Here is a 26,790-nt window from a genome sequence, read left to right on the forward strand (position 1 = left end):
TTAGTACAAAACTACAGTAATCAAAACTGTGTGGTACTGACATTCAGACAGACATATAGACAGACAAAATACAATAGAGAGCCAAGAAATAAACCCTCACATATATAAGATCAAATGATTTTCAACAAGGGGCCAAGACAATTCAGTGAGAAAAGGACAATATTTCTAACATGATGCTGTGAAAACAAGATATTCACATGCAAAACAACGAAGTTAGGTCCTTACTTTACATCATTTACAAAAATTAAAACGAATCGAAGACCTAAATGTAAGAGCTAAAACTGTAAAACTGAGAGAGAAAACTAGGGAAAATGCTTCATAACATTGGATTGACAATGATTACTTGGATATGAAACAAAAAACACAGGCAAAACAGGAGAAAAAATAGATAATTTAGACTTTACCAAAGTTTAAAACTTCTGTGCAAAGGACACAACAGGGTGAAAAGGCAATCTATGGAATGAGAGAAAATATTTGCAAATCATGTATCTGATACGGGGATTAATACCCAGACTATAGGCCGGGCGCGGTGGCTCAAGCCTGTAATCCCAGCACTTTGGGAGGCCGAGACGGGTGGATCGCGAGGTCAGGAGATCGAGACCATCCTGGCTAACACGGCGAAACCCCGTCTCTACTAAAAAATACAAAAAACTAGCCGGGCGAGTTGGCGGGTGCCTGTAGTCCCAGCTACTTGGGAGGCTGAGGCAGGAGAATGGCGTAAACCCGGGAGGCGGAGCTTGCAGTGAGCTGAGATCCGGCCACTGCACTCCAGCCTGGGCGACAGAGCGAGACTCCGTCTCAAAAAAAAAAAAAAAAAAAAAAAAAAAAAAAAAAAAAAAATACCCAGACTATATAAATGGCTCCTAAAACTCAACAACCAGAAAACAACTCAATTCAAAAATGGGCAAAGAGGCCAAGCAAGGTGGTTCATGCCTATAATCCAGCATTTTGGGAGGCTGAGGCAGGAGGACTGCTTGAGGCCAGGAGTTGGAGAACAGACTGGGCAACATAAGGAGACCCCATCTCTACAAAAAATTAGCTGGATATGGTGGTGCCTGTCTGTAGTCCCTGCTATTTGGGATCTCTTGAGCCCGGAAGTTCGAGGCTGCAGTGAGCTATGATCATACCACTGTACTCCAGCCTGGGTGATGGACCAAGACCCTGTCTCTCTCTATTAAAAAAAAAAAAGAAGAAGAAAACAAAAAGGCTAAGAATTTGAATAGATGTTTCTCCATTAAGCACATGAAAAGATGTTCAACATCACTAGTCATTAGGGAAATGCAAATCAAAACCGCAATGAGATCCCACTTCACACTCATTAAACATGACTTTTACCAAATAAAAACAAAAACAGCAACAACAAAAAAACCAAGACAAATACAAAACAGAAAATAATCAGTGTTGATACAGATGTGGAGTAACTGGAACTCTTGTGCATTGAATCTGGTGGGAATGTAAAATAGTATAGCCATGGTGGAAAATGGTATGGCAGTTCCTCAAAAAATACAAAAATTGAATCACCATGTGATCTAGCAGTTCCACTTCTGGATATATATCCAAAAGAAGTGAAAGCAGGGACTCCAACAGTTATCTGCATGCTGATGTTCATAGCAGCATTATTCACAATAGCCAAAGGATGGATGCCACCCAAGTATCCACTGGCAGATGAATGGAGAAACAAAGGGTGGCACATACATACAATGGAATATTATTCAGTCTTAAAAAGGAAGCAAATTCTGACTCATGCTACCATGGGGATGCAACTTGAGGACATTATGTTAAGTGAAATAAACTAGTCACAGAAGGACAAATACTGTGTGATTCCACTTATATCAGATGCCTACAGGAGTCAAATTCAGAGACAAAAAGCAAATGGTGGCTGCCAGGGACTGGAGGAGGAGGGGTTTGGTGTTTATAAGGGACAGAGTTTCCACTGGGGACCGTGGAAAAATTTCTGGAGATGGATGGTGGTGGTGGTTGCACAACAGTGTGAATGTACTTAATACCACCAAACTGTGCATTAAAAATGGTTAAAATGGTAACCTTTATATTATGTATATGTAACCCCAATTTTACCAAAAAACCTGCATTTGCACTCAACACGTTTAGTGAATGTGTGAACCACAGGCCCTGGAGCAGGCTATGCTGATGGCTGGGTAGGAAGGGGAATAAAACACATCCATGCTGCAGTGGCACTGTCATTGCAGCACCAGGGTGCAGGTGTGTGGAGGCCCTGGAGCTTGTGAGCCCACCCACGCTGCACCTGCACAATGCCAGTCTGACTGGGGTTATGGGTAGGGACATCTTGACCCTGGCATAGCCTCCTAAGTGCTGAAGTGCAGCTGAGTCCTGGGCAACAGGGAGGGTGTGGTGGGCAGGCACTGAAGCACCAGGCAGTTAGTAGTTGAGGGAGTTAGTAGTTGGCTAACTACTAAGCAGAGGAGGCCATTGAGTTTGAAAGGCAATGAGGTGTGGGAGGCAGTAAGATGCTACCTGAACTTCCAAGGCCACCGTGCTCCTCCTCTCTGGGGCCTTTCCCTCCTTACTACCAGGCAAGAGTGAGTTCACTGTGCTCCTTGCCCTCTCTGAGCAGTCCTATCCTGGCCTTTGCCCCCAGCTCACCTTCTCAGGGGGGCTTCCCTCTAGCCAGTGCCCTTCTTTCTACCCAATCATCTTGTATGCATTGATGTATGTATTGACTGTCTCCCTTTACTCCAATGTGAACTTTACTCCAATGTAGACACTGTCCTCAGTGTCTAAAACACTGCTTGGGACACAGTAGATGCTCAATAAGTACCTCAGTAGACGAGTGAGAGAGAAGCGGGGAAGGAGGGAGGAGTGGGGAGGTGCGTATCCTGAAGGAGATGGAGAAAAGAAAGGGGAAGTCAGCTGGGCGCAGTGGCTCACGCCTGAAATCCTGGCACTTTGGGAGGTGGAGGCGGGTGGATCACCTGAGGTCAGGAGCTTGAGACCAGCCTGACCAACATGGAGAAACCCCGTCTCTACTAAAAATACAAAATTAGCCGGGTGTGGTGGCGCATGCCTGTAATCCCAGCTACTCGGGAGGCTGAGGCAGGAGAATCGCTTGAACCCGGGAGGTGGAGGTTGCGGTGAGCTGAGACCATGCCACTGTACTCCATCCTGGGCAACAAGAGGGAAACTCCATTAAAAAAAAAAAAAGAAGAAGAAAACAAAGAAAAAGAAAGGGAAAGCCATAGGGACAAGTCAAACAGAGGGAGCTTGTGGGCTTGTGATGATACTTGTTTTATCCCACAGATGACAGGCAGCCATGGAAGGGCTTTGAACAAGAGGAATGTATCTGGCGGAGCACAGGAGGTGCAGGTGGGCACAGACCATCTGGAGGGCAGGGCTGGGAGGTGGGTGGGGTGGATACCCCTGAACGACTAGAGGGGAGGCGGAGCTTCTCCAGACACATTCTGTGCAGTGGCTGCGGGGCAGGGAGCACAGGCCCAGGACCTGGAGACCAGCCGAGGGCTGCTCACTGGCTCCCACCCTCTGCCGTCTCACCAGGGAGCAGACATCCTCTGTCCAGCTAGGTGCTGAATTGCTTAGCGCCTCAGTTTTCACTTCTGTGAAATGGCACCAATACCAATACCTAAAGGCACCAAAGGAGAGTCCTGAGTATGCATTAATAGCCATCATGACCCAGGCATTTGCTAAGTGCTTACAAATATCTGATTGGGTACTGGTAAAACCTCATGAAGAACTGAGCCTAGGGCTCTGTCCTGGTAAAAGCATTTGCTAAATGTTGGCAAACTACTGTCATTGTTTGTAAACAGGCTAATAGGAGTGTTAAGGGATGGGGGGCTACCCACATCAGGGCAGCTTCCCCTGCATCACAGCAGCCTCTAGAAGTTTCCAGCTTCATTTGGGCACTGCTCACCTGACTGCTTTAGTACTGCTGTAAGGGCGAGGGAGTGAGTGTGTCCATCAAGGAAGTGGGCACCACTCACCTGAAACCCTCCTTTTGGGCTCTCAACCTTCAGGCTGAGCATTCTATCTATATAATAGTAGACAACGGCTTAAGAGTCACTTTCCCAGAACTTTAGTATGTAAAAAAAAAAAAAAAAAAAAAAATTCCAGCCTTTCACCCAGGAGGAAGGCAACCAGTGACAACCGGAATTCAGGTAGGAAGGTCTATTGCAGGCCATCCTGGCCAGCCCAGAGGTGTGGGAGCTGGGGGTCTTCTGCTCTTTCCTCTCCCTCTGTGGCCAGCTACTTCTTCCTCTGTCTCCTTCCCCAGTGCCCAGTTCTTTGGGCACTGCCCTGAGTCTGTATCCACGGGGTCACTTGTTGGGGGTGGGTGGCTGACTGTGAGGGCGGATTTTTGCTCAGTTGGAGTAAGGACCTTAATTGAGCCGCCTGCCCTGGAGCAAACAGCCCCTTGGCAGCTGCTAGTGGGCGGTGATGGTGAGGGGCCGAGGGGCTAAGGAGCCTTGTCATGGATGCTGCTAGGAGACTGGGCCAGGTTTTCCTTCCCAAGATTCTGGAATTCCGAGCAGGGGTGGCCCGCATTTCCCAGCATGATGCGGATTTTGCTGAGGGAGGATGGGGAGAGAAAGACGGTGAGGGAGGAAGGGCGGGCAGGGATGTGGCCCCCGCCCAGCGCGGATGCCCCAAGGATGCAGCGCTGGCGGGGCAGGGAAGGCCTCTAGAAAGGGTGCAAGTGACCACTCAGAGCGCACCTCCGCTTCTCCTCCCCACCGTGGGGGCTCAGCTCCCTGGACACGGGGGCCAGGGTTCCCGTACTCCTCGCCCCTTAGGTCACGGGCCTGGGGGGCTCAAATGCCAGGGAGCTCTCTCTTGACAGAGCTGACCCGCCCGTGCCAGCGCACTCCCCGCCCGGGCTTCTGTCCTCTTCCTCTGGGGCTGAGCATCAGGGAAGTCCGCGGGATCCTGCGAGGGAGGCAGCAGTCCCCAGCCGGGAATGAGGGGAAAGGGGAAGTGGTGTCCCAGCCAGAAACTCAGTGGGGAACGGGCAGAGGAGGGAGGCAGCGCAGTCGAGGAGGAGGAACACCCCCACCGCCGTGGGGGTCAGAAGAAAGTTAGGGCCAAGTATTTGCATGTCGGCCTTCTCGACTAGGAAGTCTCTCCTGCGGGCTCCGCTTCCGCACCCCGGGTCTCCCCGCCTGCCTTGCCCGGGTTCCCCCAACTCATCTTTTCCCCGGGGCCCCGCCCACCTTCTCCCCGGGGTCCCACCCCACTTTCAGCCTCAGGGCTCCCCCAGCTCACCTTCGCGCCCGCGGACCCCTGGGTCTACCTTCAGCCTTGGGGGCCCTCCTCGGCCTGTCTTCCACCTTCGGGATCCCCCCACCCGCCTTCTCCCACGGCGGGGTCCCCCCGCCCGTCTTCTTCCCCGGCAGGGTCCCCCAACCCACCTTCTCCCCCGCAGGGTTCCCCAGCCCGCCTTCCCCGCGGCGGGAGCGGCGGCCCAGGCCGGCGGGCGGAGGCGGCGCCACCCGGGGCGCTGACGTAGAGGCCGCTCGGCGGCCGGGGGTCCCTTCGGTGGGGCCGCGGCTCCCCGCCCGCCGCCCCCGCGCGTCCATTCCCTTTTGTGTCCCGCGCGCGGTCCGTCCCCCGCGCACACTCGCGCCCTGAGCCCCGCGGGCCGGCGGGCGGCTCCCGGCGCGGCCCTCCAGCCAGCGCGCCCGGCATTGTGTGGACGCGCCCGGCCGGGAGCGCGCGCGGGGGCTGTCGTGCGCCCCCGTCCCCGTCCCCTCCCGGCCGCGGCGCCGCCTGCGCCCCGCCGCCCCCGCCGCCCCCGCGCGGCCCGGCCCCCGGCCCGGCCCGGACCGACCCGGGCAGCGCAGCGGCGGGGCCGAGCGGCGGCGCGGCGCGGCAACATGGCGACGGTGCCCGTGTACTGCGTCTGCCGGCTCCCCTACGACGTTACCCGCTTCATGATCGAGTGCGACGCCTGCAAGGACTGGTTCCACGGCAGGTGAGCGCGCGGCGGCCGCTCGGCCCGGCCCGGCCCGGCCACCCCGCCCGACCGAGCCTCGCGCCCCCGGCTGCGCGCCCGCAGGCCCGGCTCGGGGACGGGCCGCCGCCGCCGCCGCATTCCGGGCGCCCGGGTCGGGGCTGGGCCGTGCCGGGCCGCGCGCCCTTTTGTGCCCAGGGCGGGGGCGCCAAGCACGGGGCCCGCGCTGGGCGCCCCTGGCCGCCGCGCACAAAGCGAGGCCCGCGGGCCGGGAGGTGGGCTCGGGGCTCGGGGCGCGGGGAAGTTGGGGCTCCAGGCCCGGGCCAGGCCGCCTGTCAGCGGGGTCGCGGCGGCCGCAGAGGCCGGGCATCCGGAGGGAGGCCCAGGCCCGGAGCCCCCGCCGCCTCCCCCCTGCGAAGTTGCAGGAACTTTCCCCGCGCGGGCTCGGGGCTGGCCGGGCCGGGAGAAGCGGGCGCGCAGCCCGGCGCGGGTCCCGGGAGAGGCGCGAGTGGCGGGCTCCGACGCCGGCAGGGCTGGGGCGTCCGTGGGGGCTCCGGCGAGGTGGCAGCCGGCGCGCCTACCCTCCGCCGTGGCCTGCGAGCTCCCTCGGACCTTGTCCCCGAGGGCAGGACCCTTCCCGGACCCCCGCGGAGCAGCTAGACCCGGCAGGCCTGCAGGTCCCCGGGCGGGAGTGTGGTGACAGAATAGTGTCTGTGAGTTGGGTAAGGGGGTTTGTTGTGGCTTTGCCCTCTACTCCCTGGCCTTCAGCTTTCCCCTATTCCCTCCTCTCAGTTCCCGGCAGGAACACCAGTTTTGACATATCTTATGCTCCTTAAGGAAGACGGTTGGGGGGGAAAGGAGGTAACGCTAGGAGACACTGAAAACCTCAGCCCTCTTGGCCCTTGCCTGTGGCCATGACCTGGCCCCATGCCTGGGGTAGGTCCCTTCCCACCAAGAAGTAAATGGAGGAGGAGGAAAAGGAGGTGATAGTCTTGCCCAAACTGCTCCAACAGGTTCTCTTGCATCTGACTTTGCCTGTGGAAGGTGTTTGGACCCGGAGCTAGCCAGGGATGTATGCCCTCTGGGGCTCCAGTCCCAAACCACCAGGAGCAAGCAGCCTGGGGGACGAGAGGGGTGTGTGATGGTGGGTGGTCTGGGATTCTCCTTCCAGAGAGGAGACACTCCTGCTGGTTCTAAGCCTGGGTCTTTAAGAATGGTCTGTGGCCCTTAAGAGTGGGCTGTGGCCCTGAGTTCAGTCCTGCCAGTTGACATGTGGGGACCTGGGTGACTGGGATGTGACAGGGCCTGCTACGTCTGTCAGCCCCAGTCCTGAGTCCTACCTCCATGCTGTAAGAAGGGCCTGGGACTCTGTGGGATGGGGATGCCCACGGAAATCTGGGCTACCTTCCTGGGTATGCCCAGGGCTATGGAAGCTCCTCAGAGCAGGGGAGACTGAGTGTGAACACCGGGCTCTGCCCAGAACAGGGCTGACATGCACACCGTCAACTGGCAGCCATCAAGAAGTTCATGGCCGGGCCAAAGTGGGTGAGAGCCTCTAAGGCTCCTCATATCCGAGGATGCTGAGCAGCTGGCCCTGAAAAGCCCTGAAAGTGGTGGGGCCTGCCCCTTCTCCCCCATCTCCACCGGGGCCCTGACCTGGCAAGCAGTCGCCCCGCTACAGAACCCTCTGGGCACCTGTGTCAGCTCCTGGCTGCTGCCCACACTTGGGGCCCAGACTGGGGAGGGTGAGAGGGCGTGAGAAGACCTTTGTCTCACCGCTCAGGGGTCCCTCTGGGAAGGGAAGGCTAGTTCTGAACTGGACTTCAAGGCCAAGGGAAAAACTCCAGGAATGAGGGGCAGGCAGGCGACAGGGGCTGAGAGCTGGCCTGAGCGCTGGTTGCTGTCATTTGCTGTATTGGCCCATGCAAAAATCCCCAAAACGGGGATGTTTGGGGAGGCTCCATCTCCTTTTTTCTTATTTGAGGTCTGTGATTGAATCCAATACAGGCAGTTGATGAGCACAGATTTCTTCTCACCTATTTGGGGTGGCCGTGGGGTCTGAAAGGAGCTGTGCTTTCCCTCGGCCATGAAAGTCATTTTCTCGTGCATCTAATCAAGGGTCATCTGCCAAAGTGAACCCTGTGGGGAAAAAGCCTCTGGGTGTGCCTGCTCCCGGATGGTTCTGGGCAGGTGTGTGATGGGGAGGACAGGCGTCAGGGATTGGTGGGATTGGTAGAGCTCTCACAGCCGTGGGCAAAGCCCTTGGTCTCTCAGCATCACTTTTCTCATCAGTGAAATGAACATGTGTGACCAGACCCCGGTGTTTCTTCACCTCCAGATAGTCTCGTAGGCCCCGGTGGTTCTTTCCTGATCTTCGTACCGCTTGTGCTGTGATTTACTTCCTATTTAATATTTCAACTCACTTTTTAAAAGTTTGAATACTTTTAAACTTTTTATTTTGTGAGGATTTTAGACTTCCAAAAGAGTTCCAAAAATGGCATCGTTTCCCTGTATCCTTCCCTGTCTTTCCCTGCAGTGAACATCTTACCTAGCCATGGGACTGGTACCAGAATGAAGTTAACGCTGGTGCCGGGCTGCTCACTCAACTACAGACTTTATTCAGATGTATTTAACCAGTGTTCTCCCCTTAATGTCCTTTTTCTGTTCCCGGATCCCACCTTGCATTTAATCCTCATGTGTCCTTACTCTCGAAAATATTGCTTTTAAAAGGAAACTTCGTATCATTCCCTGAAATAGAACATTACTGTAACTTGCCATACACAGTAACTATCAAAATAAACACACAACTATTAGAGTAAAAAGCCTGTCTGTCCCACCTGTGGTCACATCCCATTCGTCCAGCGAGCCCCGTGTTGGGGAGAATTGCAGAGAGGGTCTCTAAGTCATCACCCACACTCACAGTGGCTGCGTCTTTGCTCTTGGCAGCTATGGCGGCAGCCGAGAACTTGTTTGGGATAGAGCTTTGGCCATTTGTGGGGCCAGAGCTTGCTTCTAGGGTGAGTTTTCCTACTCAGGGACTCTGAGCACCCCTGCCAGTGTACTTGCCATGGTGGGTGGGGCTGCACCGCTGGCCTGGGTTGGGAAGAATGTTCACCATGGGGAGGGAGAATTGTGTTCTATCCTTGGGGTCATGCATCCTCCATTCACTAGAGGGGCAGTGTGGAGTGGAGGTCGGGGAAACAGGCCCTCCTTTCAGGCCCCCTCACTGTCCTTGGGATGTGTGTGCCATACCTGAGCTGTCCCTTCACCAAGTTCTCATAAGATTCTTCCTCCAGCCCCATCTTGACTGTGACTCATCACTCCTGGGGTCGGGATCCTTGTCGGCCCAGCCTTTCTTCCCTGGCACCGACTGGGGTGCTGTCCCAGAATTTGACCTGGGAGGGATGGAGTTTTGTGGCAGGACCTGGCAGGAGGCAGCTGGAGGCCTGTTGCCTTCGGAGGTGTCTTCTTTGCCTCGTTTGGTGGGGATGTGTGGCTCTGCACAGGCACTGAGGAGGACCTGTCCTCTCCTCTTAGGGATCTCACTCTTGCACAAAGCCATTTGGGCCACATACTGTGGTCCCTTGTGCCTGTGTCTTCTAACTGAAGGATGGAGACCAGACCCGATGCCCTCCACCCTTGCCTGCAGCCGTACGGTAGATGACCTGGCATCTCACTTTGTCACCAACTTACTTTGAATAATTTCAATCTGGGAAGCAGGAATGCTTCTGTTACAGTTTTAAGCATCCTTCACCGGTAGCTTTCTGGCCCTCTTTCCACTGCTTGTTCTAATGCACTGGAAGGGTTTTTGGAGGTGTAATCAGTAAAACTGACTTGAGAGAAATTGAAAGCTGTTCAGGTCACTTAAGTGACAGACATTTCATTCATACCTCAGTAAATATTTGTTGGGCACGTATTCTGTACGGAGTTCAGAGCTGGCTGTGAGGGCCCAGGGGTTAGCCAGGCAGCTCCTCTGAGAATGGTGGCAGCCACCCTGGAGGGGGAATGTCTCAGCAGAAGAGGGGCAGGAGTGGACTGAGGTTTTGACAGGGTGTTGCTGTGGGGACAGTTCGGGAGGAAGTTAGGGGCAGGGAGCCAGTGAGGAGGCCCTGCATGTGTACCCAGGGGGTGGCGAGTGGGGACTGGGGTCGGGAGAAGGGTCACATTCTGGAAGTGCTCAGAAAGTAGAGTGGACAAGACTTGCGTGCCATGGCTCCCTCCAATTCCTGTGTGTCCATCTGTTTGTCTGGGCTCAGCCTGCCCTCCTCCTCAGGGCACTGTCTCTATGTCCATCTCCCTAGGGATGGAGTTGGCCTTTCTGGGCTCTCTTTGTGCCCACCCAGCCTTAGGCTCCTTGGGACAGAGCCATGTCTAGGGGCTACCTGCGAACACCGCCTGGGGCTGTGGCTGTGCCCTGCAGGCCAGCTCTGTTGTTGGCCAGTGGAGTGTGTGTGTGAGAAGGAAGGAGGTCCTGCCATGGGTCAAATCTGGGTGATCAGAACTGACAGTTAAATCCTAGAACCTCAAATGCTGGGGAGTACTGGGGGAAGGGGTTCTCCTCATGGAGATGTTGTTGTGATGTGTTTAGGAATAATGATTAATCATTTTACAACAAGGAATTCTCCCCCTGTGTGAGTTTTGAGAGTTCTGGAGGAGGTGGGAGGAATGTCAGGCCAGCTTCTAGAGGGTAAAGTAGGCATCCCTGTCTGTCAGCGCTTTCCAAAGGAGGTGTGTCTTGAAGGAAGCAAGGAGCTTCATCTTAATTGTCAGAATGTTTGCTGTTATTAAATATAGTTAATATTTGGCTGGAAGTGTGCTTGGTGTGAACCTCTGGACTGCAGCCCACGTTTGTTTGGGGCAGCTTGGGTGCGGTGTGGCCACAGATGCCCTAAAATCTGGGCAGAGGTTTGGGTGGACCCTGCCACCCCTAGCCACCCTCTTTTTTGGCCATCCCGATAGTACCTCGAAATATGCCAGGTCCTCTAAAAGAGTGAGTTTTTCTGGTGGGAGCAAGTGTGGGCCGGAAATCAGTGTTCCATGACGCAGTTATCTGGGAAAATCTCACTTTTGAAATTTAGGGTGTGGGTAAAACAAAGTCCATCTCTTGGTTTTTTAAATAAGACAGGCCTGATTGTGCTGCAGAAGCTAACATTCAGTTGGGGTTTAATGCCATAGGGGTTTTTCATTCATCATGTTTGGTTCACATGTCGACTGTGAGGGGCAGATAGTGTGGGTCAGCCTATCACCTCCATTCCCAGCGTGGACACAGAAGAAGCCAGGGCCTCTGTCACATGCAGATCTCTGGCTTCATCAGGTGCACTCTGAGCTGCAGCAGGTGGACATACTCACCTCCCAGGGGGTGCAGGTGAGGATGTGGTACCTGGCTTAGGTTATTCTGGCTCAAGGGCCTGAGCAAATACAGGGGCTGATAACTGCTCGTGTCCATGGTTTCGGCAGTGTAACATGGACGGAAATGTAGTCACAGAGGAAGGCCACATACTGAGCTAGGGGATGGGAGGTGCTTCCTTGTCCAAGCAGCTGACAACAGCAGCTCCCTTCTGGGTCTGAATATGCCCAGTGTCTCTCAGGGTCTCTCGCTGTAGTGCCTTTCTCTCTGCATCTCTCCTTCTCTGTCCCCTGTCTTCTGCCAACCTTGATTCTCAGCTTTTTGGTTCCATGGCAGATATGTGGCCCTAGCTGTGGGGGTCCAGAATGGGACTTGGCTTCTATGCTTCAGGGTACAGGACCTATTTACTTTTCTCCTGGACCCCCCCACCACCATAGTACTGGGTCACTCACAGAAAAACATATGAGCATATTTAGAATTCTAGCCAGTGGTTTGGATCTCAAAACATAGGAACTGAAAAATCTTTGTGATATCTGGCCCTGTCTATCAAAGCTTTCCGGAGGAGGCGTGTCTTGAAGGAAGGAATTTGGTGTGAGCCTCATCTTATTCACCAGAATGTTTGCTTTTACTGAAAATATTTAGCTAGAAATGTGCATATAGGGAAACGAGCCTTCTACCTTTTTTAAAAATTAAGGTGAAATTCATATAACATAAAATTAACCATTTGAAAGTGTGAAGTTGAGTGGCATTTAGTGTCTTCATAGTGTTGAACAACCACCACCTTTATTTGTTCCAAAACATCTTCCTCACTCCTCAGGTAAACCAGTGTCCAGTAAGTAGTCACTGCCCGTTCTTTCTCCCACTCGCCCCTGACACCCACTAGCCCCTGACAGCTAGCAGTCTGCTTTCTGTCACTATAGGTGTGTCTATTCTGGATATTTACTATTTCATATAAATAGAATCATACAATATGTAACCTTTTGTGTCTGACTTCTTTCACTTAGCACAATGTTTTTGAGATTCATCCACATTGTATCATGTGTCCATGTTTCATTGATTTTTATGGCTGAATAATATTCCATTGTGTGGATAGACCACAGTGTATCCATTCATCAGTGTATGGGCATTTGGATTGTTTCCACCTATGGCTGTTGTAAATAGCGCTGCTATAAACATTTGTGTATAAATATTTGTTTGAACACCTGTTTTCAGTTCTTTCGGATATATACTTGGGAATGGAATTGCTGGATCGTATGGTAATTCTATGTTTAACTTTTTGAGTAACCAGCAAACCGTTTTACACAGGAGCTACATTATTTTAAATTCTCCTCAGCAACGTTCCAATTTCTCCACATCCTCGCTGACACTTGTTTTCCTATTTTTTTTAATTAAAGCCATCCTAGTGGGTATAAAGTGGGATTTCTTTATGTTTCTGACTAGCATTTCTCTACTGACCAGTGATGTTGAACAGCTTTCACATGCTTGTTGGTCATTCGTGTATCTTCTTTGTACAAATGTCTACTCAAGGACTTTGCCCACTTTTACGTTGGATTGCTTGTCTTTTTATTGCTGAAGTGTTAGAGTTCTTTATATAGTCTAGATACTGTATCCTTTTTTTTTTTTTTTTTTTTTTCTGAGACGGAGTTTTTCTCTTGTTGCCCAGGCTGGAGTGCAATGGCGTGATCTCAGCTCACTGCAACCTCCGCCTCCCGGGTTCAAGTGATTCTCCTGCCTCAGCCTCCCGAGTAGCTGGGATTACAGGCGTGCGCTGCCACGCCCAGCTCATTTTGTGTTTTTAGTAGAGACGGAGTTTCTCCATGTTGGTTAGACTGGTCTCAAACTCTTGACCTCAGGTGACCCACCCACCTTGGCCTCCCAAAGTGCTGGGATTACAGGCATGAGCTACCGCGCCGGGCCTAAATGCTGTATCCTTATCAGATACATGATTTGCACATACATTTTTCCATTCTGTGGGCTGTCATTTCACTTTCTTGATAGTGACTACTGATGCACAAAAGTTTTTAACTTTGATAAAGTCTAGTTTAGCTCTTTTTTCTTTTGTTTGTTAGGCTTTTGGTGCCATTTCTAAGATTTCATTGCCAGATCCAAGGTTATACAGGTTTACTTCCATGATTTCCTTTAAGAGTTGTATAGTTTTGGCTCTTATCTTAGGTTTTTGATCCATCTTCTGTTTATTTTTGTCATGATGGAAGGTAGGAGTCCAACTTTATTCTTTTGAAGCTGGATATCCAGTTGTCTCAGCATCATTTGTTGATGACTGTTCTTTCTCCGTTGAATGATCTTGGCACCCTGGCCAAAAATCTTTTGACCACATACACAGGGATTTATTTCTGGACTCTCAGTTCTATTTCATTGGTCTATATGTGTCTCCTTATGCCAGTACCACACTGCTTGATGACTGCAAAGTTGTAGTAAGTTTTGAAAGCAGAAAGTATGAGTCCTCTGATTTTGTATTCTTTTTCACTGTTGTTTTGGCTATTTTGGGCTCCTTACATTCCATATGAGTTTGAGGATTGGCTTTTCCGTTTCTGCATAAAAAGGCTGTTGGAATTTTGATAGGGATTGTGTTCAGCCTGTAGATTGCCTTGTCATCTTAATAATATTAAGTCTTTTGATCCATGAACATGGGATACCTCTTCACTTATTTGTGTTTTCTTTAGTTTCTTTCAGCAGTGTTTTATAGTTTTTGGTTTATGAGTCTTTCACCTCCTCAGTTACATTTATTCCTAGATGTTTTATTCTTTTGGATGCTATGGTAAGTGGTATTATTTTCTTAACTTCTTTTTCAGATTGTTCATTGATGGTACTTTTATCTTTTTTTGTAATCACCTTTTAATGTGTGGTGACTGAATTTCCAGAACTGTACACGTGCAGGGTGCTGCCCACCCCTGGCATGCTCTCCGTGTTCATGCATGTGCTGCTGTGTGCCCCAGTGCGTGCCTACATACTTGTGAAGGAGGGTTGCTATCTTCTTTTTTAACCGTAAGTCAGATGTTGAACTAGGCATTTTCCATACATATGTAAGACTTCTCTCATATTGTGTATGGGTCTCTATCTCCTTTCCCTGACTACCATCCTCCCCGAGGGCTGTCTTTTTGGCTACATGCTTCTCTGCTGAGGATGCTTTTGTGGAACAAGGCCAGGGTTCTGGATTGCTAGAGTAGGGACAGCAAGCACAGTTATGGAGCAGTGTCAGCCACTTTGTGTGAGCAGCATGTGGCCTCTGATCTCCATGCATCGAGTGGATGGTTCTGCTCAGGTAGAGCGCATGTGTAAAGCCCTTGTTCATTCTTGTTCCTGACATGCCATGGGTTGGGCACAAGGCTGCAGTATTGGATAAACATGAGGATCTGATTGGCCTTGGAGAGTGCTCTGGGACCAGGATCTGACCTGGGGACTGATACACCCACCCCTGGGGCTGCCAGACTCAGGTGTTGAACCCTGACCCCAGCACCTTTACCCCACAATTCCAGATCACTAAGATCTTATTGTAACTTTGTGATTTTGTCCCTTATTTTACCCTTCCCCTATAAAACCCCGTCAAGGCATGTTCTGTGTATGAATCTTAGGGAAAGCTTGGGCCGTGTAAACAGTAGTCAGGAAGCACTTCCCAGGAACACTGGGCCTGGTGGGAAGGCAACGTCAAGTGGAGCACGAGGCCGTTCCCTGCCAGGTCCCACGTCACCAGCCTCCTAGGCTGACCTGCTTTTGCTGGAGCAATGGTGCAGACTGATTTAGGGGTTCAGGCCCATTTCCCTGAAGGAGAGACTGGGGACCGGGGTCCTGAGACACGTGGTATCCTGGAACAGTATAGAAACTGCAGCCTTAGCTAGTCTTCTGCACATTGCCTGGAGAAGGGGTGAAGTGAAGCTTTTGGAGGGCTCACTGAACCCAGGGGAGAGGGAAGGACCCCGTGGCCCTGCATGAATCAGCACACACAGGCTCAAGTGGGAAGCAGGGAGGAGTCTCACTAAACCTTCTCTGGCTGGAGTCAGCCAGACATGAGGATTAGTTGCCCTTGGTGCTTGTGGAATCTCTCCCTGGAAGTGGGAGGGACTGTGGCGACCACTGCCCAGCAGCACATAGCAGAGGTGTGCAGAAGCAGCCAGGCAGGGAGAGGTTTCCTCCACTGTTTGTACCCAGCACTAGGCACTTCTGGATGCCACCCTATTCCTTGCAGCAGCTCCCCTGGTGGGCTTTGGATGGAGGGGTTACTTAGGAGAAGCCAGCTGGGGGAGGGCCAGCAGCCAGCCAACAGCCCCCACTCCTCCCATGCCAGTCAAAGTGCAGGCCAGATGGGAACAGTCTGTGAGGCTTTTGTGCCACTCCTGGCTATGCTTGGTCACTCTGCATGTCACACATGAGGAGTCCGGAGTCTCAAAAGCCCGGGCATCCAGCACGAGCTGCGCCAGGAGTCAAGAGGTTTGCCAGGACTGGGCTTGGCTCGTTGTTTATCAGTGAGCATGTCCATCAGTCTGTCCGTCTAGCTGGTGATGTTTCCTGAGCACCATGGGGGGCCAGGCTCTGTTGTAGGCATGCGCAGCAGTGAGGAAGACCGCATGGCCCCTGCAGCTAGTGCTGGGGGACAGGGTTGGGGTGGCATGGCCCTCATCACCAGCCGCCTACGAGTCTGTGCCAGAGCAGATTGGGGTGACAATAGACTGCACTGTGTGGGGTGAGGGGCAGCATGTGGCTGGCCCCCAAATGAGGGGAGATATGGTTAGGGAGGCACCTTGACCTGTTAGCCATGGGTGGGAGTTACATTTTGGCCCCAGTGCAGGAAGATGAGGACAAGGCACAACTTTCTTTAGTTTGCAGTCTATAAAGTTCTCTCAGAGTTCTGTGGGAGGCGTGGAGTATAGGGCAAGATGGAGAGAGGTCAAAGACTAGTGAGGGGCTGGCAGAGCCCTGGGTGAGGGACGGAGGAGCCTCAGGTGAGGGACGGAGGAACCCCAGGTGAGGGATGGAGGAATCCCAGGTGAGGGATGATGGAGGAGCCCTGGGTGAGGGATGATAAAGGAGTCCTGGTTGAGGGATGATGGAGGAGCCCTGGGTGAGGGATAGAGGAGCCCTGGGTGAGGGACTATGTGGGAGCCCTGGGTGAGGGATGGAGGAGTTCTGAGTGCGGGATGACGGAGGAGCCCTGGGTGAGGGATGACGGAGGAGCCCCAGGTGAGGGATGATGGAGGAGCCCCGGGTGAGGGATGATGGAGGAGCCCCAGGTAATGGATGGAGGAGCCCCAGGTAATGGATGGTGGAGGAGCCCCGGGTGAGAAACGATGGAGGAGCCCCGGGAGAGGGATGATGGAGGAGTCATGGGTGAGGGATGATGGAGGAGCCCCGTGTGAGAAACGATGGAGGAGCCCCGGGTGAGTGATGATGGAGGAGTCATGGGTGATGGATGATGGAGGAGCCCTGGGTGAGGAATGATGGAGGAGTCCTAGGTGAGGGACGATGCGGGAGCCCCAGGTGAGGGATGGAGGAACCCTGGGTGAGGAACCCCAGGTGATGGGTGGAGGAGCCCCAGGTGATGGGTGGAGGAGTCCTGGGTGAGGGATGGTGAAAGAGCCCTGGGTGAGGGATGGTGGAGGAGTCCCGGTGAGGGGTGGAGGAACCCCGGGTGAGGAATGGCGGAGGAGCTCCAGGTGATGGGTGGAGGAGCCCCGGGTGAGGGATGATAGAGGACCCCCAGGTGATGGGTGGAGGAGTCCTGGTAAGGGATGGTGGAGGAGTCCTGGTGAGGGATGATGGAGGAGCCTCAGGTGAGGGATGATGGAGTCCCAGGTGAGGGATGTTGCAGGAGTCCCAGGTGAGGGATGGAGGAGCCCCAGGTGATGGGTGGAGGGTCCCCAGGTGATGGATGGAGGATCCCTAGGTAAGGGATGGTGGAGGAGCCCTGGTGAGGGAGGGAGGAGCCCCGGGTGAAGGAGGAGGCAGGAACCCTGGGTGAGGGAGGATGGAGAGGTCTGGGTGAGCGGTGGAGGAGCTCTGAGGGGTGGGAGGGCTGGATAGGAGGGTGTCTCACCCTACCACCCTGCCTGTCAGGCACTGCTTCTGCCCGAGCTCCCCCAGTGCCAGTTGGAGGGTGGAAACACTAGCTGCTATTTGGTCTGGAGGTTCTTATGGGACAGTGTTGTTATGTGACTCTTGTGATCCCAGGCTGTGTCTGTGTAGCCAGCCCTCTGGTCCACCTAGGGCCCATCTGTCCCTGGAGCCGCCCATTGGCCTCACTGACCAGTCCCCTCTCCAGCAGCGTGGGCCCCCTGTCTGCTGGGTAGCCCTTGACCCTGCCATTGGCCGTCTTGCCACCTGCCCGCTGTGTAGGCATGTGACTTGGATCCTGGTGAAGGAGGTGGCTGCATGGCGGGGTGGGCAGGTGAAGCAGCAGCACAGGGTCCCCTCCCTGGAGGCCCCCATGACAGTGGGCTGGGTGCCTGGACAGTCGTGTGTCTGCAGGTCTGGGCGGCCACTGCACCTCTCTCCCTGTCGCTGAGCAGCAGCTGGGGGCAGAACCACAGCTCTGCGGACCTGTTTATCTCAGTGCCTGACCACATGCTCTGGAGGGAGGACCTGTGCCCTGCACTGTGTGGCCCTGGGCAGGCAGGTCACTTCCTGTTGCAGGTGTACATCTGGATGAAGACGGTTCTGTCTTCCTGCCTAGTGGCATTGTGTTGGGGACCATGGGACTGGGGGGTAGGAGGGAGCAGCTCCAGGTGAGCTCTGGAGTCAGCTAGGGTGAGAGGTCCGTTTTAGCCTGGGGGCTGTGAGAAATGATTCTTCAGGGCAGACACAGCCCTTCTCAAAGTTAAGCCAGCAATGAGAATAACTCCCTTTGGAGGTCGGAGGGCATAGATCTGGAGGGAGCCTGTACCTGAGAGGCCCGAGTCTGTGGGACTCAGAGGATGAGCCCAGCCTTACTGAAGCCGCCCTCCCCACTGTCCCCTCACTCCCTGCCTCCTAAAAAAACACTTTATGGGCTGGGCACAGTGGCTCACACCTGTAATCCCAGCACTTTGGAGGATGAGGTGGGCGGATCACGAGGTCGGGAGTTCGAGACCAGCCTGGCCAACCTGGTGAAACCCCGTCTCTACTAAAAATACAAAAAATTAGCTGGGCATTGTGGTGGGTGCCTGTAATCCCAGCTACTCAGGAGGCTGAGGCAGGAGAATCACTTGAGCCTGGAAGGCAGAGGTTGCAGTGAGCCGAAACTGTGCCACTGCACTCCAGCCCGGGCAACAGAGTAAGACTCTGTCTCAAAAACAAACAAACAAAAACTCCCTATGAAATCTCTGTTCCTGGCCCTGAAGGCAATGCCAGGAGTGACCTGTTGGTATTTATGTTTAGGGAAGTCCCCCTGGCTACTTGAAGGGCCACCCTTCACTCCACCAGGTGAAGAAGAGAGAGACCTTGGAGGCAGCAGGAAGGTGAAGCCGCTTTCCCGGGGCCCTCAAGGTCCAGGGACTCTGAGGCTTAGTCATGTCCTGATACGCGTCTTTCTCTTGTTCCTTCTGCAGAGCAGCTGTCCCAGCAACAGTGCTGGGAAGGAAACAAGTGCTCAGTGAAAGTCTGGAGCAGGAAGCTTTATAAGTAGGCAGATTTGGGTTCAGTTTGAGGGAAACCTTTCTAATAATTGAAACTGGCCCCACAGCAGATACTGTGTGGGGAAACTGTGTGTATGGTGGGCAGGGTTTCTCAGCCCCTGCACCGCTGACATCTGGGCTGGAGAATTCTTTGTGTAGGGGCTTTCCGTGCACTGTAGATGCTGAGTCCTGGTCTGCACCCAGCAGATGCCAGGAGCACCTTGACGCCTGCCCACGACCCACATTTGTGACAACCCAGAGTGTCTGCAGAAATTGCCAACTGTCTCCTGGGGGACACTGTTATACCCAGTTGGGGGCAAGAAATGACTAACCTTCTGCTGAATGCATTGTGTCTTTATCACTTGGAAATTAAACTCAGTGACCCACCTGTCCTTTCTTATATTTATTTAGTTTTGGTAAGGCATCAGCTGCATTTACTCATTTGAAATTTTTTGATTGAATTTATTTTGCAAACAGAACATTAGCACATGGTAAGAAAAGTTTTAAAAAGAGTGAGAATTCGAAAGAAATGCAGTGGAATGCATGCCTCTCCCCTGTCTCCCCGCTCTTCTCTCTGGAACTGACTCCCTTCCAGCTCCAGAGATGTCTCATGTTTCCACAGCCAACCCTTTTCCCTCTCCTCACACAAACAGCAGTGCGCTATGAATGTGGTTCTGCAGTGACCCTGGGTCCTCACTCTCGACCGCTGGGACTCCAGCAAACATACTCCTCCTGCACTTCCTGCTTCCCCTGGTTGGGGAACCAAGGTTGGGGAACCTGGTTGGGGCCTTTCTCAACCAAGGCCACTGTCGTGTTGCTCCCTGGCTGTCCTATGTTTTTGTGCATGTATGCATGTATATCTGCTGGATATATTCCAATAAGTAAAGTTGCTGGGCTGAAGGATACAGCGTTTCAGATTTAAATCGTCAGATTGGTTGTACCGATTTCTCTACACACTGGGCAACACATTTTCTGAGCTTTTGATCTTTGTCAATTCAACCTGAAAGGTGAAAAAGAGTACCTCACTATAGTTTAATGTGCAGTTATCTAATTATTGAGTTCGCTCACTTTTAAATCCTTTCCTCCCTAGAGTTGTAGAGTTGTGTCAGTAGCCCTGGTACTTTTTAATGAAAACAGAAAAGCAGGTTTTCCCTGAGAAGTCAGACATGAGAAGGGTGCCCCACTTTGATATGCTGGGAACAGGCCCTTCCTCTCTCTACCATTCCTGACCCAGAGCTGGTGTAGCCCCACAGACCTCCAGGGCAGGTGCTTCCTGGATGCTCAGTCTGTTTCCTAAATACTCCTCTTTGTTTGACACCTGTTGTGAGGCCAAGCCTCATTTGCTTTATTTTCCCCATAAACTTTTAATTTTAGAATTATTTTAGATTTACAGAGAAGTTGCAAACATGGTACTGAGCATCTCCACATAACCCCGGCCAGTGTTCCCGGATGTGCACATCTTACATCTCTGTGGCAGGAGCCAGTGTCCATTCCCACCAAGGAGGCTGCAGGCTTGCTGGGGCCGCGGTCCTCCCTGCAGCATCCTTCCCCGGCTGGGACCACCCCAGAGGCCATGGGCTGGTCCTCAGGTCTCCTCAGCCCCTCTGGTTGCCGTGGTGTCTTCTGACTCCCCTTTGTCCTATGACCCTGGCACACCTGAGCAGCACTGCTGAGATTTGAATATCCCTTTATGACTTGTGTTCCTTTGAGGGGCCACTTCTCCCCAGACGCCCTCACACACCTCTGGGTGGCTCCCCAACCTGAGTGAGGACATCCCGACAGCTCCGGGGCCATACTTGGCCTGGTTAGGTGGCAGACTGCTGTGACCCTCCGAGGGATCCGGCATCACTCAGCAGACATGTGGTGGGTGAGGCCCTGTCATGGGGGCCAGCAGCCGTGGCTCCTGTGACCCATGCTCACTCACAGTCTGCTGGGACTCAGGGTCCCGAGCACCCCTCCCCCACCGACATTTGTCTGGCCCTGACTGTGTCTGTGATAACCATTTATGGCCACAGATGCTTTTTCCTGATCATAGTTTCTTCTAGATCCCAAATGTGTATTATTTTATTACGTTTTAAACTACTGTTTGGAAAGGAAGACGGTAATGAAATTGGTCTTCTGAACTCACCTCTGTTAAAAGCCAACTCTAGTAGAACAGTTTGGAATTGGGCTAGGCACCCGTTCAGGAGCAGGCTGTACAGTGGCCTTGCTGCACGGGCGCCTGCCTCTGTGACCATGGGAGTAGGGCACGCGGGCTGGGGGCGTCTCAGGGAGCAAGCCCCTCTTTTCACAAGTGGGAAACTGAGGCTATACAGTGAGTTGGGGCAGGATGAGGACCAGAGTCCCTGCTTCCTCCCTTGGCCTGTTCTTTCCCTTACACTGCATTTTTTTCTCTGAATGAAATCTCTGTAACAGAATTCAGCTTCGATCCTAGGGAGACCCCAGACCTGGGCAGGGTCCTCGTGGGTGGAGTGTCCTGGCCCACATGTCTGAGTGCAGGGGTCCCCTCTACCTCTGGCCTTGATGGATGATAAGCTTTGTCACCGCTTCCCTGGCAAGGGAGTCAGAGGAAGAAGCCTGGGACAGCGTCTGTCAAGAGCCCAGTGCCCCACGGGGACCTCACCCCTGGATGCCTGGCCGTTGCTGAGGGCCTAGCTGTGTGGCCTGCTCCTGGTCTGGCTCCTCACCTGCAGAGGCTTTGAGGCTCTGGGCTGTGAATATATCCCTGCCTGAGGGCGTTGCTGGGAGAGCCAGCTTCTTCCCCGGCTGCTCAGCGCCCACTCTGCTTCCTGCCTGCACTGGTGTTTGTGCATTTCACTCTTTACTCAGAGGTCATTGTAATTCGACCTTCACCAGGGACACCTTGGTTCCCATTCTTGGAGGTCCCCAGTCCTGCCATCTTGTGATGGGCGGCAAGGCCAGGGACTCTCAGTGTGACCTCTCAGGAGCCTTTTTTCACTGGAGCCACACTACTGTTCCTGGCCTGCTGGGACCTCAGGGTCTTTTTCTCAAACTCTTCAGGGGTCCCTGGGAAGATAGTTGCCTCCGTGGGGGCTGCTGGTCCCCACTGTGGGAGCAGCGGAGTGATCCCAGGCAGACACCACACTCAGGGCCGGCCCATTGTTTACTCATTTGGGGAGCACAGCATCATTGCCCCGTCACTAACCTGTTTAAAATTATCTGCATCCCTTGCCTAGTGATTTAAGCCATAGGTTCTTGGTGAAGTTCCCCTAGCAACACTTGGCAACCTGTAATTTTTACCAATTGCCTGATAAGAGAATGTTTCATGGCGGTTCCTGGAATATCCCACCTGCTGGGTGGAGCTTAGGGACAAGATCTAATGCTTGTGGTTGCTTGGTGAGTCTCTGTCACCCAGTGTTCAGAGGCTCTTTCCCAAGCCAAGGCGTGCTGTTGTCTGTCCTTTCTTCTGTTGGTGCCAGTGACCAGAGGTGTAGCTGGGGTATCTCAGCTGATATCTGCCACCTGCAGTTCAGTTCATCCTGTGAACCAGGTCATGTCCCCGTTTTATAGATGTGAACACTGATGTTCTGAGTGGCTCAGGAGCTGCAGACAGAGGGGGCCAAGTACCAGCCAGTGGCCTTGCACCTCGGCTCACGGTCCACCTGGCTGTTGTTAAAAGTATTGCTAGAGAGGCCTTAGCTGGTACCATCCCAGCCTCATAGCCCCTGACTCCCTCTCCAACTGGAGGACCACAGCTCTGTCCTGCTCCAGGCCCCAGGCCCTGCAGCCGTACCCTCAAGGGGTCTAGGGCAGGGCACGGCACATCCAGAGGTCCTTGGAGGGAGGGCCTCAAGCTGCTATTGCCCATCCAGGTTTCCATATCCTAATCTTTACTTTTCTTGTCCTTTATGCCAAAAAAAAAAAGGGGGGGGGGAGCTACAAACAGATGCTAGACTATTCCTGTTCCAGCAGGATGGGACATGGCAGCACCCCCTTCCCTGGAGTTGTTGGGAGGGCCTCCTTCACTTCCATTTTCTATTCCAAAGCTGACCCCTGAGGGCTGCACCCCCTGGACCCAAGGCACCTGCCAGGTCATTACCCTTCAGGGTGTGGTGGGGGCTGAGGACAGGGGCCTCACCTCCCTTAGTTTAGAGTTCCTATTTCTGTTAATATGACCTCGGACTACATTTGCTCTCTGGTCAAATTTGTCTTGTGTCCCTGAGGCTTTTATCCAGATAGAAGGCTGTAATTCCCAGAATTTCCCAAAGGAGATATTTGCTCTACATCTGCATACAATTGGTTTCCTTAGAAACCACTGGAGTAAGCTCCAAAACCTGCTTCGGATTTTTAAAGAGACCATGCCCTTTATCTGTAATATCTGTTAAAAATTCTCCATAACAAACTTAAAAGTATATAAAGAATAAATATTTTGGATGTTCATTTAGTTTATCAAGAGTTCTACACTGTTGAATGACGGAGTTGGGATGACTAGGCAAATGACAACGTCCTCACATAATCGGAAATTATGCAGTCATCAGCCGTGATGTTTACGGCAAGGCTTTAATGCTATGGGGATATGTTTATGATGATAGTAAATGAAACACTGCACACATAATGTGATGGCTGGTGTCAACCAATTAAAATAGAAGATGGTCTAGGAGGAAATATGCCAACATGTTAAATGTTAAGATTATTTTTTCCTCCCACTTTTGTACTTTTCTATACTTTCCAACTTGTTTTCCAAGAGCAGAATACTTTTATAATCAGATATAAAGTAAACAAGGAAGTAAGACCATCAGGGTTTAGAGGTCATATTGCCTGGCCTCCTGTTTTACAGATTTTATGGACTGTGGGTTTTATAGACACTGGGGCTGGGGTAGCTCTTCCTGCTGCATAGCAGTTGGCCTCAGGCCTCCTTGAAGGCTGTGGTGGGTGAGGTGTCTCTGCCCTTCCAGCATACCCCCTCTTCTCATGGGACCCCTCCCATTAATGCACATTAGCTTGGTCTGCAGCCTATCTGCCTCTGTTGGCCAGAGCTGCCTGAGGGTCCCTGTGGCTGGATAGGCCAGTGACCGCGAGGCTGCACGTAGAGTTTTCAGTTGAAAACACCCAGTCAGCCCCTCCCCTGCTTTGGGAACATTCCAGGTCGAGGAGGCTCCTGTTCCCAGCCTCTTCAGGCTGATGTGTTCCTGAATCTTGGGTCAGGGATGGGCCTCTCATGGCACCAGGAGCAGCCACCACTTCCCAGAGCAGCAGGGCTGTCTCACAGCTGTCATCAGGTGTACTTCCTCACCCCGAGTGTCTACTGCAAGTGGGGATCCCAGCTTGTGGACACCTGCAGAGGACTCCACAGGCTGTGTGAACTGAGCTTCCTCTGGCACTGCCCTCCTGCTGATTGGCAGCTAAGCTCCCAGTCACTGCTCCCAGTGATGGCATGAGTGGGAGAGCACATTGAGACCTTGTGCCTAAAGCATGTGGGTTGCAAGGTACATGGGGGTTTGATGGAAGGTGGGACTGCTGGGGAGAGCCCAGTTTACGCCAGCCTTAGCCCACACAGGCTGAGGGCGCAGACCAGCCTAAGTTCCAATCTGAAGATGTTATTAGGTTAGTACAAAAGTAATTGCGGTTTTTGCTATTAGTTTTAATGGCAATTACTTTTGCACCAGTCTGATACCATTCTGAGGGAATTATGTATCTTCATTGGAAGAATGGAGATTCTTCCTGCACAGACTTTAAAGGAATACTTATAGTTACTTAGGTATCTACAGATGCCAAACAATCACCAGCAGGTACTCAAGTACTTACAAATACTAAAGGAATACTTATAGCTACTTGGGTACTTATAGATGCTAAATAATCACTAACAGGTACTTGGGTACTTATCTATAAAGGAGTACTTACAGATATTTGGGTACTTAGAGATGCTAAATGATTACTTGCAGGTACCCAAATACAGATATGAAGTGATTAGTTGTAACTATTCAGGTATTTACAGATACTAAATAATTACTTATACATGCTTGGGTACCTACTGATGCCAAATTATTACTAACAGATACTTGGGTAATTATGGACACTAAATGATTACTTATATGTACTTAGATACTTACAGATGCTATGTGATTACCTGTGGATGCTCACATACTTATGGATACTCTTCACCTGGAGATAGAGAGTAGGGAAACCTGACCCCACAATATGAGGAGCCACTTTCAATCGAATCTGCTTTAGGAATGACAGTAAGGAATTTCTGAAAATATAATGTAGACCTGAAGACATTTAGGATTTGGAGTCACAGAAGGTATTTCCTAGTTGTCTTCATTGTGTGACCACTCATTGGCCCAAAGCTGTGTCTGCAATGCGTTGTGCATGGCTCCTCTCTGCATGTGCAGACACACTTTACACAGACCAAGATTTGCATCTTCTGTGAACAAGGATGAACGTGGCTGTGCACGCACCCACTGGGCATATGTGTGTATGCATAGCTGGTTTGCAGCTCAGTATGTGCATAACCAGAGATGCCTTCCTCTTGGTGGAGCTTCCCTGAGGATGCTAGACCTGGATTTCCCGAGGTGGACTTCGTGAAACAAGAAGTCAACACCCTGATGTTAATCCATTTTCTCTGTTTCCCTGAGCAGGCTAATTTATAAGGGTTGTGTCAATGTTAGTTTTACTCCCGTCTCGCAGGCACCGGTGAAACTGTACTCTTTCGGGCTTGATGACTAGTCTTTGAATTCTTATGTCTGTGGCCGCCAGCAGAATGGGGGCATTTCCCAGTTGCTGTCTTACCCACAGTCTGTGCTCGTGGGTGAACTGCCCTCCTGGCTCCACTGCTCCTGGCCTCTCTGGTTAAACTGGCTTCCCCTCCCCAGGCTGTGTGGAGTGGGGACTGTCCTGGGAAGCTGACCTCAGTCCAGCATGATACCTCTGCACAGCTGTGGGTTGGGAGGAGGTTTCCTTGTTTCTATCAGGACTCCCTGTGCCTACCAGTGGAGGGCAAGCTGTGTGTCACCTGGCTGGCAGCTGGAGGAGTTGAGCTGACTGAAGCTTCACTGGGGCCCCTGCATTTTTCATGTAGCCCAAATTCAGCACCAGGGATCAAGGCTCCATGGATGCTTGAAGGAATGAAGGAGTGCTTGAATGAATGAAGAAATGCATGTGCACCGGCTAGCTGGTGTGTACTGTGATGTCTCAGCCCTAAAATCCTGCCCTTCTTGAATATGGTAGGCTTCTTGGTGGGCCAGGTTTATCCTAGTGGGAGAGCCAGCCCCCAGAACCTTCAGAGGGCTGGCAGTCGGGAGGGGTGGGGCTCAAGCGCCACTCCTTTTTGTAGCAGGAACAGAGGGTGTGTGGTGCTGGAGGGCTTCATCATCTCTGGCCTCCTGTGTGCCTAGGGAGCTTGCTTCCCAGGAAGGTGTTGATGCATGCAGCTGAGCATGTGTCTCTGGGCAGAGTCTGGCAAATTGCACCTTCATGCCTCAGTGTTTCTGCCAAGTTTTTTTTTTTTTTTTTTTTTTTTTTTTTTGAGATAGAGTCTCACTCTGTTGCCCAGGCTGGAGTGCAGTGGTGCGATCTTGGCTCACTGCAACCTCCGTCTTCCGGGTTCAAGTGATTCTCCTGCCTCAGCCTCCTGAGTAGCTGGGACTACAGGCACGCGCCACCAAGCCCAGCTAATTTTTGTATTTTTAGTAGACACGGTTTCACCATGTTGACCAGGATGGTCTCGATCTCTTGACCTCGTGATCCACCCGCCTCGGCCTCCCAAAGTGCTGGGATTACAGGTGTGAGCCACCGCGCCTGGCCTCTGCCAAGTTTTAAAAAGTCTTAAAAGGAGTGCCTGGCCATGGGATCTGGCCATGGGATCTGGCCAGGCCGCAGGAGCGTCAGGCATTCTGGGTCTTTGGTCTTAGCTTCTTTTTGTTCCTGGGACTCCGCACCCT

At 52.4% G+C, this 26,790-nt stretch overlaps 2 protein-coding genes across 4 annotated transcripts in view; one reads left to right on the plus strand and one right to left on the minus strand.

Annotated features, from left to right (window-relative positions):
• Nucleotides 1–4,105: 4,105 nt before the first annotated feature.
• On the minus strand, nt 4,106–5,768 carry LOC115893929 (putative uncharacterized protein FRMD6-AS1). The gene is made up of 2 exons (XM_030919452.1): nt 5,400–5,768; nt 4,106–4,917 (listed from the first exon to the last, which is right to left on the minus strand). The coding sequence occupies exons 1-2, from the start codon at nt 5,565–5,567 to the stop codon at nt 4,786–4,788; spliced, it is 300 nt and encodes a 99-aa protein (XP_030775312.1). The 5' UTR covers nt 5,568–5,768; the 3' UTR covers nt 4,106–4,785.
• Nucleotides 5,681–26,790, plus strand: part of PHF2 (PHD finger protein 2) — a 104,520-nt gene continuing 83,410 nt past the window's right edge. For 2 of the 3 annotated variants that reach the window (XM_030919448.1, XM_030919451.1), the window contains exon 1: nt 5,723–5,962. In XM_030919448.1, the coding sequence (XP_030775308.1) occupies nt 5,865–5,962 (98 nt within the window). In that variant the 5' untranslated portion in view covers nt 5,723–5,864. Of the gene's footprint in view, nt 5,963–26,790 lie in introns of all 3 variants that reach the window. The other variant, XM_030919449.1, reaches the window with a different exon arrangement.

This window comes from Rhinopithecus roxellana, chromosome 16 (assembly GCF_007565055.1).
Source record: "Rhinopithecus roxellana isolate Shanxi Qingling chromosome 16, ASM756505v1, whole genome shotgun sequence".
In the NCBI taxonomy this organism is placed as follows: domain Eukaryota; kingdom Metazoa; phylum Chordata; class Mammalia; order Primates; family Cercopithecidae; genus Rhinopithecus; species Rhinopithecus roxellana.

Bases quoted from the DNA above. Each gene is read 5' to 3' on its own strand.
- LOC115893929 (XM_030919452.1), bottom strand. From the start codon at position 5,567: ATGGACGCGCGGGGGCGGCGGGCGGGGAGCCGCGGCCCCACCGAAGGG. The intron at 4,918-5,399 runs GTGGGTTGGGGG...CCTCCCTCGCAG, and splicing joins GGAACCCTGCGGGGGAGAAG to GATCCCGCGGACTTCCCTGA.